We start from the raw sequence: 16,445 nt of genomic DNA, 5'->3' as shown, positions 1-16,445 counted from the left end.
GGGACAATCACAAGACGACCTCGGGTTGCTGGTGCCTACTGTCACAGACTGCCTAGACACGCTCCCTCCTTAGGGTCTGCAGCAGTGTTATGGGCTTTCATTGCATTGGGGAGCAGGTTCACCTAGACTCGCAGCTCTGCCACCATCAGCTCCTGCAAGATCTCACTTGTCCACTATGAGCCGCAGCACAACTATGGGTATCTACTGTAGTCTGTGGTTAGCTCACCCAGCTGTGCCACTTCTGCCCCAGGGCCTTCCATCCTTGTGAGTGCCAGGTGGGTCCTCTCCGCTAACGCTGAGCAGAGGCTTTCCCTGTGGCTACTGTGGGACTGTGGATTTCCCCCTGGACCAGGGAGCCATCACATTGGGGCTCCAAATTGTCACCATCCCCTCGCATGGGTCCCACTTGGTCTCCCTTGCCTCCTTGGGCCACAGCAGGACTTTGTGTGTTAGATGTGGCTGGTGGGTTGCTCAGCAGACTGAGCCCCTTTCGCCTGAGGGCCTCCCAGCCTTCTGAGTGCTGAGCAGGGCCTCTCCACTAATGCTGAGCAGATGCTTTCCCTGTCACTGCTGTGGGACTGTGGATTTTCCCCCAGACTGAGGAACAGTCTCGCTGGGGCTCCAACTTGTCATCGCCCACTCATGCGGTCCCTCTGGCTCTCCCTTGCCCCCTTGGTGTCACAGAAGGGCTTTGTGTGTTGAGTGCAGCCGGGTGGGTTGCTCAGCCAGATAAGCCCCTGTTGCCTCAGGGCCTCCCAGCGGTCTTATTGCTGGGCGGGGCCTCTCCGCTAAGGCCGAGTAGAGGCTTTACCTGCGGCTGCTGTGGCACCATGGATTTTCACACTGGGCTAAGGAGCAATCACGGTGGGGGGGGAGGTTAGGGCTGTAGTCACCTGTGTCCACAGTTGCACTGCTGATGGGTGTGCACACCTGCCCTTGGTGCCGTGGCAATGTTATGAGCATGTCAGCCAGTAGAAAGTCACTTGCAGGTACTAGGCTGGGGGTCAGAGAGTTTTCACTTATCTCCAACTCCTCCTGGGGGGAAGTCCGTCAACCTTCCAATGTATAGCAGTGCAGGTCTCTCAGGCATCCTGAGGTACTGTGTGGATATCCTTTGTTGACTGATGAATGTCCAATTAGTTGTAGTTCGAAGGGAGAAAGACAAAGAAAACTGCTCTCTCCGCGATGTTGCTGACGTCACTCTATACTTGTCGTTATTTGAAAGTTCATTGAATATTTTCATGGCATTTTGCTTCTTTCATGAAATGTCCCAAAGCTTCACAACTAAAATATGTTACATCCATAGTCATTGCAGTCTCTTATGATTAGAACCCCATAATTATTTAATAACTGCTCACAACATTTAGACTACTATCTAGGGCAGAAAGAGAAGAATCCTTGGAGTAACTAAAAGTGCCATAAGGAATTTTATAATATTTCCAAATTATAGTCGCATGAGTACTGATCTAGGAACACCTTATTTGTTTTCTTTTGGACATAAAACATTCTTAGTCATCTGGGGTGATATAACTAACTCTTGCATAAAATGCCTTCAGGATCATTTTAGAGAAGCAGCTTTTAGTGATATGTCATAATCATGCTTCATTTTTACCCAGTGTTAATGTTTATTGTTTGAGGAGATTATTTTAAATAGAATTTTTTGTGGTTGGTTATTTTCTCAATCTTTTTTCTTAATTGAGGTGTATTTAACATATAACATTATATTAGTTTCAGGTGTACAACAGAATGATTCAATATTTGTGTATGTTGCAAAATGATCACCCTATATCTTATGATCATCGTAAGTCTAGTTAACATCCGTCACATTACATGGTTACAAAGAATGTTTTTTCTTGTAATGAGAACTTTTAAGATCTACTCTCTTAGCAACTTTCAAATATGCAATACAGTATTATTAACTTTATCACCATGCTATATTTTTTAAAGAAGCTTTGGTCCAGATAAGAAGCGCTTTAAAAATACTTTTATTAATTTCTTTCAGCCCCCTCATATCTGAAGAGTGTCAAATGCTGAGGTGCCAAAAGATGCCTTGCAATTCCAATTAGTGTCGTCTTCCACTTTCATCTTCTAGAATAGAATCTGATTTACTGATCGAGGTGGTTTCATTTACCTCCTCTTTTTCTTAAGTTCTTTGGGAAATCTTGTTGATAACTGGCTGATCAGTGAGGTCATCTCTTGTGTTCTGGAGTATAATGTTCCACTTCAGATACTTCAGAAGCAAATGCTCTTGGTATGCCAGTGATGTGGCAACAACACAAAGACTCATTTTAAGGGTCTCTTAAGCTCACAAGAGACAGGTACTCACTTTCTTCTTCCCATTGCAGTTAATTGAAAGGTATTTCATCTCTTTCCTCTGCTACCTGTTCATCTCTGCTCCCCTTTACAGACAAAAGAGATTCATTGTCATACCATTGTTCCTTGATTTTAAAGAATCTCTAGTAGGTTAGATTAGGGTACTAAGATTAGAAGTGATCAGGCTTCAGCTCCTGTTAGGAAAGAGTGTGTAATGCTTAACCTTCTCAGAGCTCCACTTCCCAAACTTCCTTTTCTGTATGTAAATCCAGATTTGAAATATACTCGATACATCTGCAAAATTAGATTTCTCACTAATCCTGCTTAGGTACATTCTGTGCCCAAGTAAATTTCCTCAAGCTAGAGAGCCTTCCCAGATGAACTATATGTAACGTGATTTAAATCACTCCCAAATAGCAGAATTTGTATTATTTGTGAGATATATGTAGAGATTTTTCTCTAAAGCAATTTTCTTCCTGTTAGTGACTAAGAACGTTAAATATACTGGAGCCTTGCTATTATGCTGGTTTTGGGCCCATGCTCTATGGTCACCTCATAGATAAAATGGCCTGATAGTATTTCACCAATGAAATCTCCCCAGATGGATTGTAGATAGTCCAGCCTTATTTTGAGCACTTTAGTGTTTGAAAGGACAACAAATAGTGTTATGCTGTGGTGCCAATTATTAGCTCAGCATAGTACATTTTATTTAAAATTTTCACAGCATTTGACAAACAGGTGCACTGTAATAGAAAAAGCACTCTTAGATGGGAATTTGTGTAGGCATTTTCAAAACTGAATGGCTGTATAATTGGAAGGTGTTCTTTTAGATGCAAATCAAAACCACAAAGTAGTTGTGACTCTAAATACAAAGCACCTACTTTGTGCCAAGGTACCGTGTTAATCAGTGTAGGAGGTATAAACATCAATGGCATGCACCTCTTCCTTGAACAGGTTCAAAGTGTGAGAGTGGAAGGCAGTAAAGAAAGAGAAACCTAATCTTTAATTGATTTCCTGGAAGAGGTAGAATTTGAAATGAGACTTGAATAGTAATATTTCAACAGGATCACTGAGAACCACTTAAGATGTAATAATTCTACTACCTTGTCCCTCCCTCCACTTCCTTTACCACTTTTCTTTTTTATACTTTTCCTTGAAATGTATTCTTTATTAATTTTGTGTGAAGGGTAGTGCTGTACACAAGCAGTGTGTCTTGTCATCACCACCTTAATGTATCATTGGCAAGACCAGGATGAGAATTCTCATGGCAGAAGTGAGAGCTTTGTACAGCTCTAGAACACTCTTCTTTCTCTCAGACCATGGTTAGCCTTAAGAATTCAAGTATATTTATTCTGAACGTTACTTTAATTTTAATAAATTTGGAATCGTCTTAAAAGTAGCTATGACAAATGGGAGGACAATGTTCTCTCTCCCTCTGTCTCTCTTCCCCTTCCTACCTCCTTCTCCCCCTTTATGAATGAGAAATAAACCTGAATTATATTAAGCTCCTGAGATTTCCAGGTTGCTTTTAAATGACAGCCTAATCTAATACAGAAGTTTATATTACAGTAACTAAAACCTTAAAATGTGTCTTTGGCTTAGCAGGCCTGCAACAATCAGGAAATCCATATTAAAAGCTGAAAAGATGGCCAACCACATTAGGCAGTGAGAACAGAGTTGTTAAAACTTGCCTCACATAAATTGGGGGTCTTACCGTGTGCCTACTGAGCAGGCAGGTCTAGAAAAGGTTAGGAATCAAAACATTATTTGTGTTTGTTAGTCTTTTTCACTAATTGAAATTTTTATTGAGGTAATTGTAGATTCACATGTAGTTGTAATGAATAATATAAAGGTCCTGAAGAAATAATATAGAGGTCTTATTTATTCTTTACCAATTTTTCCCAATTGGTAGCATCTTGCAAAACTGTAGTACAATATCACAACCAGGGTATTGACATTGATACGATCTAACCATCTTGTTCAGATTTCCTCAGTTTTACTTGTATCGTGTGTGTTTAATTACATACAATTTTAACACATGTATAGATTCGTATATCCACTACCATAGTCAAAATACAGAACAGTTCCATCACCACAAGAATTCCTCATATTCCCCTTTTATTGCCACACCCAACTCTCTCCCACCACATTCCCCTACTGTGGTTCCTAATTCCTGGCAACCACTAATCTATTCTCCGTTTCTAAAATTTTATCGTTTCAAAATACTATATAAATAGAATCATATAGCATGTAAAATTTTTGGGTTGGCTTTTTTTTTCACTCACCATAATTTCCCAGAGATTCATCTGTGTTTTTTTTGAGCAACATTAGCCCTAAGCTAACATCCACCACCAATCCTCCTCTTTTTGCTGAGGAAGATTGGCCCTGAGCTAACATCCATGCCCATCTTCCTCTACTTTTATATGTGGGATACCTACCACAGCATGGCTTGATAAGGCTTGTAGGTCTGCACCTGGGATCCGAACCGGTGAACCCTGGGCTGCCAAAGCAGAGCACCTGAACTTAGCTGCTATGCAACTGGGCCAGCCCATCCCAGAGATTCATCTAAACTGCTATGTGTATTAATGGTTTGATCCTTTTTATTGCTGAATAATATTCCATGATATGGATCCACCACAGTTTGTTTACACATTTGCCTGTTGTAGGCCATCTGGGATGTTTCCAGTTTTTGGCTGTTTATGAGTAAAGCTTCTATGAACACTTATGTACAGATTCTTGTGTGATCATAAGTTTTCCTTTCTCTGGGATCGATGCCCAAGAGTGCAATTGCTGGGTCATTATGGTAGTTGCGTGTTTAGTTTTATAAGAAACTGCTACACTGTTTTCCAGAGTATACCATTTTACATGCCCACTAGCAATGTATGAGTGATCTAATTTGCTTGTGTCCTCAACAGCATTTGGTATTTTCACTATTTTTAAAAGATTTTAGCCATTCTGATAATGTGTAGTGATATCATTAGAGTTTAAATTTGCATTTCCCTTATGGGTAATGACATTAAACATCTTTTCATGTGCTTATTTGCCACCAGTATATCCTCTTTGGTGAACTGTCTATTCTTATCATTTGTTCATTTTCTAATTGGATTGTTTTTTGTTTTTATGGTTATTTTGAGAGTTCATTGATGTCCTAGATACTTTGTTGGCTAGTCCTTTGTTGGCTATGTGGTTTACAGATATTTTCTCCTAGTCTGTAGCTTGTCTATTCTTCTTAACAGAGTTGTTCACAGGATAAACGTTTTTATTTTGGTGAAATCCAATTTATTAATTTTTTCCTTTTATAGATCTTGCTTTTGGTATCAAGTCTGAGAACTTTTTGCCTAGTCCTATATCCCAAAGATTTTCTCCTATATTTTTTCTACATGTTTTATTGTTTTACATTTTACATTTAAGGCTGTGATCCATTTTGAGTGAATTTTTGTATAAGATGTGAAGTTTAGATCACGGTGTTTGGTTTTTCATTTTTTTTTTTTTTTGCCTATGGCTATCCAATTGTTTCAGCACCATTTGTTGAAAAGGCTATCCTTCCTCAGTTGAGTTGCTTTTGCACCTTTGTTAAATATTAGATTCTCATATTTGTGTGGGTCTTTTTCTGGGGTCTCTATTCCATAGATCTATATGTCTTTCCCCCAACCAATACCTCATTGTCTTTTACTGTAGTCATATAGTAAGCCTTAATATCTGGTAGAGTGATTCTTCCCAATTTTTCTTCTTCAAGATTGTTTTAGCTATATTAGTTCCTTTGCATTTCCTTAAAAATTTGCTGGGGTTTGATAGGAATTACATTAAATCTATAAATCAACTAGGGGGAGAATTGACATCTTTACTATATTGAGTCTTCCCATCCATGAACATGGTAAGTCTCAACATTTCTTTGGGTCTTCTTTAATTTCTTTCATCAGCATCTTGTAATTTTCTCACTTCTTAGTTCTAGGAGGTTTTTTTTTTATTCCTAGGGATTTTCTACATAGGTACGTACATCATCTGCAAATAGGGGCAGTTTTATTTCTGCCTTTCCAATCTGTATGCCATTTATTTTTTTCCTCATGCTGCACTGGTTATAACTTCCAGTACTATGTTGAATAAGAGTGATGAGAGCAGACTTTGCCTTGTTCCTGAGTTTGCATGGAAAGCCTTCAGTCTCTCACTTTAAGTCTGATGTTAGCTGTAGTTTTTTTGTATGTTCTTTATCAAGTTGAGGTAATTTCACTCTGTTCTTGCTGAGAATTTTTATCATGAATGGGTACTGGATTTTGTCAAATGCTTTTTCTGCATCAATTGATATAGTCACATGATTTTTCTTCTTCAACTTGTTGATATGGTGGATTATATTGATAGATTTGTTAATGTTGAATCAGCCTTACACTTGTGGAATAAGTGCTACTTGGCCATGGTTATAAGTTCCTTTTATACATTGTTGGATTTGGTTTGCTAGAATTTCCTTGAGGATTTTAAAGTGTTTGAGAGATTTTTAAATCTTCATGGGAGATACTGGTTTGTAGTTTTCTCTTTTTTTACTGTCATTTCTTGGTTTTGTTATTAGTGTAATACTGGCCTCTATTTTCTAGAAGAGTTTGTGAAGAATTGATATTGATTCTTCTTTAATTATTTGGTAGAATTCTCCAGTGAAACCATCTGGACCTGGATATTTCTTTCTTTTTTTCTTGAGGAAGATTAGCCCTGAGCTAACATCTGTGACAATCCTCCTCTAATTTTTTGTATGTGGGCCACCTCCATAGCGTAGCTGGTGAGTGGAGTAGGTCTGTGCCTTGGATCCAAACCCACGAACCTGGGCCACCAAAGCAGAGCATGCAGAACTTTAACCACTCAGCCATGGGGCTGTGTCCTGGATATTTCTTTTCTGGGAACTTTTTAATTACAAAGTCAATTTCTTCAGTGCTTCCAGAACTATTCAGTTTATCTTGGTTGAATTTTCATTATTTGTGGTTTTCTAGGAATCAGTGTATTTCTGCTAAGGTGTTGAATTTATAAGCATAAAGTTGTTCATAGGATTTCCTTTTTATACTTTTAATGGCTGCAGGATCTGTAGTTATATACCCTGTTTCATTCCTTATATTGGTGATTTGTGCTTTCTCTATTTTAATTTTTTTGTATTAATAGAGGTTTATCAATTTTATTTATTTTTCCCCCAAAGAATCAGCTTTTTGTTGCATTGATTTTTCTATATAGTGCTCCTGTTTTCAATTTCATTGATAACTACTCTTATCTTTATTATTTCTTGCTTCTGCTTCCTTTGGGTTCATTTTCTTCTTTTTCTATTTTCTTAAGGTAGGAACTTAGATTATTGATTTGAGAACTTTCCTTGCCTCTAATAGTGTTCTCTTTTAAGGCCTTTCTGATAATCAGCAACTTATAAACCTTAGTTGTTATCTCTAATCATCAGTTTCACTAATGGGTCTTTTACTATTTGTTATAAACCTCCATGTTACCACATCTTTATACAGACATCCCAAAGGCACCTCAAATTAAACTTGCCTAAAACTAAGCTCATTATCTTCACTCTCTCCTGGACCTCCGATATCTGTAACTCCTTCTATTTTTCTTTTCCTCAATTAATGATTGCTAGTATTTACTCAGGAACTTAAGGTAGGCTATTTCTAGTTCTTCAGTAAGTAATGATGGTTATACTTCTTAAGTAGCTCTTAAATTTTTTCTTTTCAGTAGATTCCAGCCACTGCCTTATTTCAGGTCTTCTTCATCTCCCACCTGGAAAGTAGAGTAATTTTATAAGGTTTATGCAAAACATCAGCTTCCTGTACACACCCCATTTCTCACTCTCCAGAAGCTATCACTTTTAATTATTTTAGTTGTGTTTTAAAAAATATTTTTATATCAATAAACACCATATATACGGTTACTTTTTCGTTTTTCCATTTTAGGCCTTCTGCACTGACTTCCCAAAATGGGAAGTAAGGATTTAACTCTTTTATATCATCTTCATGTTTTATATTTTATATATTGTGTGCTTATGTATTTGTAATGTATGTAATATAAATATGTATGCAATATATAAATATATATAATACATATAATATATAATATATATACCACCCCATGTATATATACATATTATATATACAAAATATATATATGCACGTAAGCACACTTTTCTCTCATCTTCCCAATATGGCTATATCATAAATTACACATGGAGCAATATTTATTATTTGAATTATGATTCCATAAATGTTATTCACAGCCTGGCCATGACACATACTATATTATGTCTCCTTTCTTTTACGTGTTTTTGTTTTCCTTTGAATTTTATTTCATCACTTGCTTAGTTTTCTATGTGTTTACTAGTATTTCATTTTCTAATATCCTGCTTTTACTTTAAATCTATCAATGTCACCTTCTTAGATTCATTTCTCCCAGAGCTCTCTAATCTCTAATCTGCCATCTGGAATTGTTGCTCTCTTGGTCTGCCACTGAGCTAGGTTCTCCCTTCTACAGCAATCTTGTATTCCATCTGTTTTGTTCTTTGTTGACTTTCCTGTTTTGTAGCTCTTACTTATACTTTCTGATTCTTAGTTTATTCCCTTGTTTTGGTATAACACTTATTTTATCAGCTTCCTGAGAGAGTCCATTGGAAGTAAATTTTTGAGACCTTGCGTGTCTGAAAAGGTCTCTATTCTACCCTCACAATTAATTGATAATATTGGTTGTCAAATTCTAGCTTGGAAATTATTTTGTCTTAAACTTTTAAGATTTTGTTCCATTGTCTTCTACCTTTGAGGGCCATTCTGAATCCTGAACCTTTGTGTGACCTCTTCATTTTTATGTTTTATTTCTTCCATGGAAGTTTTCAGAATTTTCCCTCCACTACTGAAATTTCAGATGATATGCTTCGGTGTGGGTCTCTTTCATCCATTGAGCTGGTATTTGGTGAGCCCTTCCAATCAAGAAACTCATTTCTTTCAGTTTGGGGAAATTTTCTCGAATTAATTTCTGCTAATTTCCTTCCCTATGTTTTGGCAATCCTCTTATTCTAATGTCTGATGTCTTCAATTGATCTATATTCATTTTCTCTTCAATTTTTCTCTATGTTTTTGTTAAATTTTCTCAAATATGTACTCAACTTTTTATTCCAATCCTCTGTTGATCTTTCCCTTCTGCCAAAATTTTTATTTTGCGAGAGCTTGTTGTGTTGTTTTATGATTGTGTATTTGTGTGTTTTAAATAACATCTGGTTCTTATTTCATGGATTCAATATCTTCTCTCTGAGGATATTAATAATTTTTTAAAATGTTTTATTCTTAATCCCTTGCAAATTTTCTTCCTGGATTGTTTCTTTCAGCTTTCTTTATCTTTCTGTTTTGTTTTGGCTTTCCTAACATGTCCAGTGATCCTTGGTTGTACATTTATTCTCAAGAACAAGGCACTAAATTGTAGGCAGAGCTTACTAACTTACTATCAGATAATTTTGGCAAGAGTTTTTCATTGGGGGATCTCCAACCATTACCTTTAGGACTTTTCTCTTCAGTTTGTCATATTCTTCAGAGGAGAATCTTCCAACTCTTTCCCAGAGATTAATAAGCCTAGTGGTAAGCCAGTGTTCTCGGAGCTGTTAGAAAAGGGACTCGGGGCTCAATGTTCAGTTTGTAGACTTTTACTTAATCCCTTGCACAATTTCACTTAATCTCTGTTTTTAGTACAGATTCCCTGCCCTCAGCTCTGTCTGATATCTCCAGTCTAGAGTTCACCTGATTTACCCTCTCTGAAGAAAAGCCTTCTGCTGAGCTTGGGTAGAGAGACTCACCCAGATGGAGGAAGTGGAGGAAAAGGGGGGTCTGCTTCTTAATCATTTATATTCATACTTTGAATACCACTTTGAACTACCTAGTTCTGCTAATTCCAAATCCTTTCTAGGGTTTTAGTTACAATTTTCAAAGTTTTTCTCTTGTCTCCTTTCTTGTTGTCTTTGTCCTTATGCTTTTCTTTCTCTTCTTTAAAAAAAAAACTCTTCACTGCTATTTCACGTGTGTTTTGGAATGGAGCAGCAGTAAATGCACGTGTTTAAATATTTAACTAGAGACCCTACGGGTCTCCTTTCCCCAGTCTTTTACCCTACTCCAATTCACTTTTATACTACTGCCAGAGTGATCTTGATAGAATGATACTCTGTTCTAATCATCTCTTCATTAAAGCCCATCAGTAGCTCCCATTGCCCAATGATAAATTGTTTGCATAATATACAAAGTACGCTGTATAATCTAACCCCTACCTGATTCTCTGGCCTCATTCTTGTTTGCAGCAGCATTCTTTGTCTTTTTTTTTGGTGAGGAAGATTGGCCCTGAGCTAACACCTGTTCCCAATCTTCCTCTTTTTGCTTAAGGAAGATTGTCCCTGAGCTAACATCTGTACCAATCTTCCTCCATTTTGTATGTGAAACATCACCATAGCATGGCTGGAAGAGCAGCGTGTAGGTCCATGTCTGGGATCCAAACCTGCAAACTCCAGGCTGCCAAAGCAGAACACATGAATTTAACCAGAACGCCACTGGGCTGGCCCCTGCAGCATTTCTTTTTAAGAGGTATTGACAGTTTTGCCAACACCCAATGTTCTTTCCTTCTCCATATTTTGGGATGTTCAGTTGATTCTACCTGATGTACCCTGCCCCATCATTGTCTGCCTGCTAGCTGCTCCCATGTCAGGCCATCTCTTCTATGAAGCCTTCTTTACTCATCATTCTCATAGCTTGTTCTACATATGATATCGTCAGCATTTATCATACAATATTGCAGTTATTTATTTACGTCTGTCTTATTTACATCTTTCCTTACTGAAATTTGAGCTCCTTGGTAATAGAAATTATGTCTTAGTTATTTCTGTATCTTCAGAAGTTAGCAATATCTGACATGAACTTGGGGGCCAGTGTCTGTTTCTAATTTATTTGTTCCATGATATGTACACAGCACACTGTATTGGCTTTTGATGGAAAAAGAGATACAAAGCTAACAGACGTGTGTACACAAATATCATTCCATGTTATTAAATATTCTACATTTTAATGGCTACTAAATTTTTCATTATATGGTTATACCATAGTTTATTTAACTAATACCCATTGTTGGGTATTGGTTAATGTTTTCAAATTTGCTATTTTAAATTATGCTACAGTGAGCCTATATGTAGCTAAATTTTAGGGTGCATCCATGGTTATTGGACATAGATAAAATTCTTAGAAGTTAAAATGCTGAATTAGGAGTAATGTCTGTTTTAAAGGCATTTAATTTATAGTTCCTTCCAAGTAAGTTGTACTAATTTGTATTTTCACCACCAGTTCATTAAGGTGCCCATTTTTCTGCACTCCTTTCGTTGTTACTACTTCTGTAATCATCATCACCACCACCACCATCATCATTATCGTCCCTTGCTAAAACTTGTAGGTGAAAATGTTTCCCTTGTTTAATTTGCTTTCCTCTAGTTACTAATAATGTTGCCTATTTTAAAAATGTTTATAAACAATTTGTATTTCATTTTCTAAGTTGCCTATTTGTGTCTTTTGACAATTTTATGTCAGGATATTTTTTTCTCCCACTGTCCCAGTTTTTTTTTTAACAGGCGAATAAGAGGTATACTATAGCAGTGTTTATGAGACTACATTGTTTCCTTTGACAGTGAATTTAATATTATCTAATAATATTTATATGTAAACTTAAAATAAAAATAATTACAGTAGAAAGCTGTGTTTGGGTGTAATGACCAAATCACTTGTTTTCCTAAATTTCTGTGAAAGTCTTTTAATCTTTACCAAAAATATTTGTAGGCAGGCCAAGATGAAGAGAATAGCTGTTTCCTAAACAGAATGGGCTGGCTGGAAGCAATTTTACCAGAATCTTTGGGGATTGGGGGGGAGTCATTTTTAAGGAATATTTTAAACACACAAATAACTTTCTCAACCAATAGCTGTTTAACTAAAGCTATAGAGTTGTGCAAATATCACACAATCCAGTTTTAGAACATTTCCATTATCCCAAAAAGTTCCCTCTTGCCTGCTTGTGGTTAATCTTCATTCCTACTCCAAATTCCAGGCAATCACTTATCTACTTTCTGTCTTTATAGATTTTCCTTTCTGAAGTTTATAAAAGTGGAATCATATTATACGTGGCCTTTTGTGTCTGCTTAATGTTTTCAAGGTTCATCTAATTGGAACATGCATCATCAGTACTTCATTGTACTGTACAATATGGACATACCACATTTTGTGTATCCATTCATCAGTTGATTGACATTTGTGTTTTATTTTCCAAGTATAGATTTAGGTCAACAGTCTACCTTAAGCTGATTTTTGTGCATAGTCAGGGGTAGGAGCTCAACTTCATTTGCATGTAGATATCCAGTAGTTCCTGTGCCATTTGTTGAAAAAGACTATGCTTTCTCTCTCTGAATTGCCTTGGAACCTTTGTCCAAAATGAATTGACCATAAGTATAAGGTTTTATTTCTGGGTTTCCTTTCTGTCCCATTGATCTCTGTGGCTATCCTATGCCAATACCACACTCTCAATTACTGTAGCTTTATAGTGAGCTTTAAAATTGGGTAATGTAATCCCTGCAGTTTATTCTTCTTTTTCAAGATTTTTTTGGTTATTCTGGATCCTTTGCCTTTCCATGTAAATTTTAAAGCTTGTCTATTTCTACAAAACCAGGTTGCTTGGGGCTGGCCCCATGGCCAAGTGGTTAAGTTCACGTGCTCCTCTTTGGTGTCCTGGCATTTGCTGGTTTGGATCCTGGGCACAGACACATGCACCACTCATCAAGCCATGGGGTGGTGGCATCCCATGTAGAGGAACTAGAATGACTTACGACTAGGATATACTACTGGGACTTTGGGGAGAAAAAAAATGAGAAAGATTGGCAACAGATGTTAGCTCAGGGCCAATCTCCTCAAAAAAAAAAAAAGACAGCAAACCAAAAAACTTTAGCTTTCCAGTCCATCCTGAGGCTCAGCTCCTCCTTCTCCTCAATGTCCTTAAGATGTCCCCATGTCTTTGGAGTAATTTCATCCCCTATTAAGCTTTAAAAATCCCCAGCTTGCTGGAATTTTCATGGAGATTACATTGAATTTGTAGATCAATTTGTGGAGAATTGCCATCTTAACACTATTGAGTCTTTCAATCCATGAACATGGAATATCTCTTCATTGTTTTAGATCTTTAGTTTCTCATAGTAATGTTTTGTAGTTTTCAGTGTACAGGTCTTATACTTCATTTGGTAAGCTTATTCTTAAGTGTTTTAATTCTTTTTGATGCTATTGTGAATGGAATTGTTTTCTTAATTTTATTTTCATATTGTTCAGTACAGTTATTTTCTAATAATGGCAAAACGTGTATGGTCTATTTCCCTCCACATTTTGACTGTTACTAGCATTTTACTTCTAGTATGATATACAATTTAATAGGCCTACAGGAACCAATCACTAATTCATATCATGGGACCAGAACTCTGGGCAGTTAAGTGCCTAGGTGCAGTTTTTGCATTGAAAGAATGAAACTCCTAAAAAATTTAAAGCATGTTAATACAGAAATAGTCCTGAGAATTCAATTTGAAGACATGACAAAGTGTTTATAGTAAGGTTCTCTTAATAATGCTGACTTGTGTTTCTCGACATTTCATTGATTTTTAAGATTTTTATAGATGTACTCCTTTGCGTTTAATATGTATCAATCAGCAAATTAAGTAGATTGTGCTTGTGTTGACACTTTTTGGCCTCAAGTTAATGGTTTGTTGTAGTGCTCGTTTTTGCTTCCATCACATTGAAAAATGTTATTTAGAGAGGAAAAATTGAACTTTGCAGTTAGTTATTACAACAAAAAGGAGATGTATTTTGCCAGCCTCAGTGTACACTGTTTTTCTAGCCTTTCAGTAGACAACCATCATTTAAATCACTTGTTCTTAAAGTGTGATCTTGCAGAATGCCTATGTGTTGTAAGACAGAATGAGGTATTATACTTTAAAAACTGAATAACATTGGGGCTTTTCCAATTGGCTGAAGAAAATGAAACTATATTGTTCCAAACTTTTAGTTTTTCCCTTGTAGAAAGTTTTTCTTAAATCTTTCGCACCAGTTATTGCTTATCGTCTAGTGAGTATTAATGAACACTAATATGAATGATCAAGGTTATTTGCACACATTAATAGAAAAACTCAGATTATCATGCTTACTTCAACAGCTTATTTTTACTACAGAAAGTTACTGTTTTTATATGGTAAAATTAATGGTATTTTGTGTCGCTCTGGGCCTGAGCAAATTTAAGGACTACCAAGTTTAAAAAATCATTAGAAAGAAACAGAAATGTGGATATATTCAGTGTACTAATTTGCTTATAGGCAGCAAAAACCTACCAAAGTCTACACCCTCAATTTAATGACCAAACTGTAGGTCACTTACAGGCTGCAATGAGTAAAAAGCACTTAACACTTCTCTTCAACAAAACATAAATGTCTAGTAGACTGTTACTTGTCTAGAAGCTAGGGAGAGCAAATCGGGAATAGTCTTGTCCACTGTTTTTACAGTTTCCAAGCAGATAGACAAATCTTTTTCTTCTTCTGTATTTTCTATACGTAAAGCTATTAAAATCGATATGTAAAGTTTTATGAATTATATGTTGAAAGGAAAATGTAAGTTATTATGTTCCTGAGATATTTTCACCTGAGTATAATGATGCCTGACTTTTGCCCCTACAGACATCCTGCAAAGAAGGGTAGAAGAGGTAACACTGGCTTTCGAGGATGATTGTTGCAAGGAGCAGGAACGCAACATCAGGATTCTTTTTCGTTGAGTGACCATGTCTTCAGGATGTTGTTTTGGGATTATACATTACCTACAAATTTTGATGATGTTAAATAGAGTAGCATTTACAATTACTAATTAATCTTTGGTTGTGATAAAGTGTTTGTGTATTTGGCTTTTTTTTCCATTTAAATATTGCGCTGTTGAGATTATACTGTAGTTTGGCTTTTAGTATTAGTAAATCAAAAACTATATTAGCCCTTTTGTCTAGGCAGCAACCTATTAGATTTTGACTCTATGTTTGCAATTTGTATCTTATTTTCCTAGATTCCATATCTTACCACCAGCACACACTGTCCTTCTCACTCCAGCCAGATTATAGAGAAATGTTTGCCAAAAAATAAATGCCAACCAATCTTTACTGGGTGCTTGTTAACATTTAATGTACACTGTATAGTGCTAAACACTGTAAAGTCTCGCTCCTCAAAGAAACTTACTAGTTTGAGATATAATTAATGCCTGTCTGTATAAAAACAATATAGACAATACAAGGAAGTGCGTTATAAATTACAGAAGTGTTATGAATTACAGAAAGTGTGCTATAGAAATTCAGAGAAGGAAAGAAAAGTTCAGGTGGATTTGGGACTCAAATTAGGTTACTTTTGAAAGGGCAAGGTTCAGGCAGTTTATTTTTGGTATACAGACATCCTCATGTTTTACTTGGTTTTACTGTATGAATCCTAGTTGTTGATTTTTGTGTATTTTTTTTTTAAGAAAAAGCTCTGTTCTTAGTTTGGGAATAGTCTGATCTCTTGTGTTTCATGTTTCATCTAAGTCATAAATAAAGGTAATGTTCTAAAAAATAAAAGTATAATATCAAAATAAACTACTTAGAAGTTTTTGAGTGACTAGAGTTTAATTGCCTATAATTACTGAGCTGAATTTCTGTTGTAGTGACTACACATGACCATCCTGTGGGGTATATGTTATGGGAAGAAAATATTTTTGAAATGAATATTAGTGATTTTCATCACCTTATGAGTAAACTAAATATTACAACTTTACATGGTTTCTTTTTTCCTAACCAAATTTCTCAAAGTAGCAGCTTCTTATCAGGTAAGTTTTTCTTACCACTCAAAATTATAGAATATGAAAATAATCCAGAGACTATTTAATTTTGTGGATGATTTCTGTCAGTAAACAGCTTTTGAGTATAATCTTAAGTAATCTCTAATCTTTGAGACCAGTATTATTACTATTATACCCTACATAAAGACATTTTCCCTATTGTTTTTGAAGATTCAACTCTTGTAAAGTATCCCCTGCGTAAGTTAAGTTCCACGTTCTGTAAAGAGAATA

General features: G+C 36.2%; 1 protein-coding gene across 14 annotated transcripts in view; it reads left to right on the top strand.

The window, feature by feature from the left end:
* NUP62CL (nucleoporin 62 C-terminal like) overlaps window positions 1-15,982 on the top strand; it is a 113,029-nt gene extending 97,047 nt beyond the window's left edge. For 10 of the 14 annotated variants that reach the window (XR_011434527.1, XR_002805582.2, XM_070256680.1 and 7 more), the window contains one exon: window positions 15,041-15,972. Coding sequence is in view for 6 of the 14 variants with exons in the window: in XM_070256675.1 (XP_070112776.1) it covers window positions 15,041-15,135 (95 nt within the window). In the remaining 8 variants the exon portion in view is untranslated. 14 annotated transcript variants of the gene reach the window in all.
* The last annotated feature ends 463 nt before the right edge of the window (window positions 15,983-16,445 follow it).

The sequence above is a fragment of the Equus caballus genome, chromosome X (genome assembly GCF_041296265.1).
Source record: "Equus caballus isolate H_3958 breed thoroughbred chromosome X, TB-T2T, whole genome shotgun sequence".
Taxonomy (NCBI): Eukaryota; Metazoa; Chordata; class Mammalia; order Perissodactyla; family Equidae; genus Equus; species Equus caballus.
Note: the sequence above shows the minus strand (reverse complement) of the source record. Positions and strands in the feature narration are given on the sequence as shown.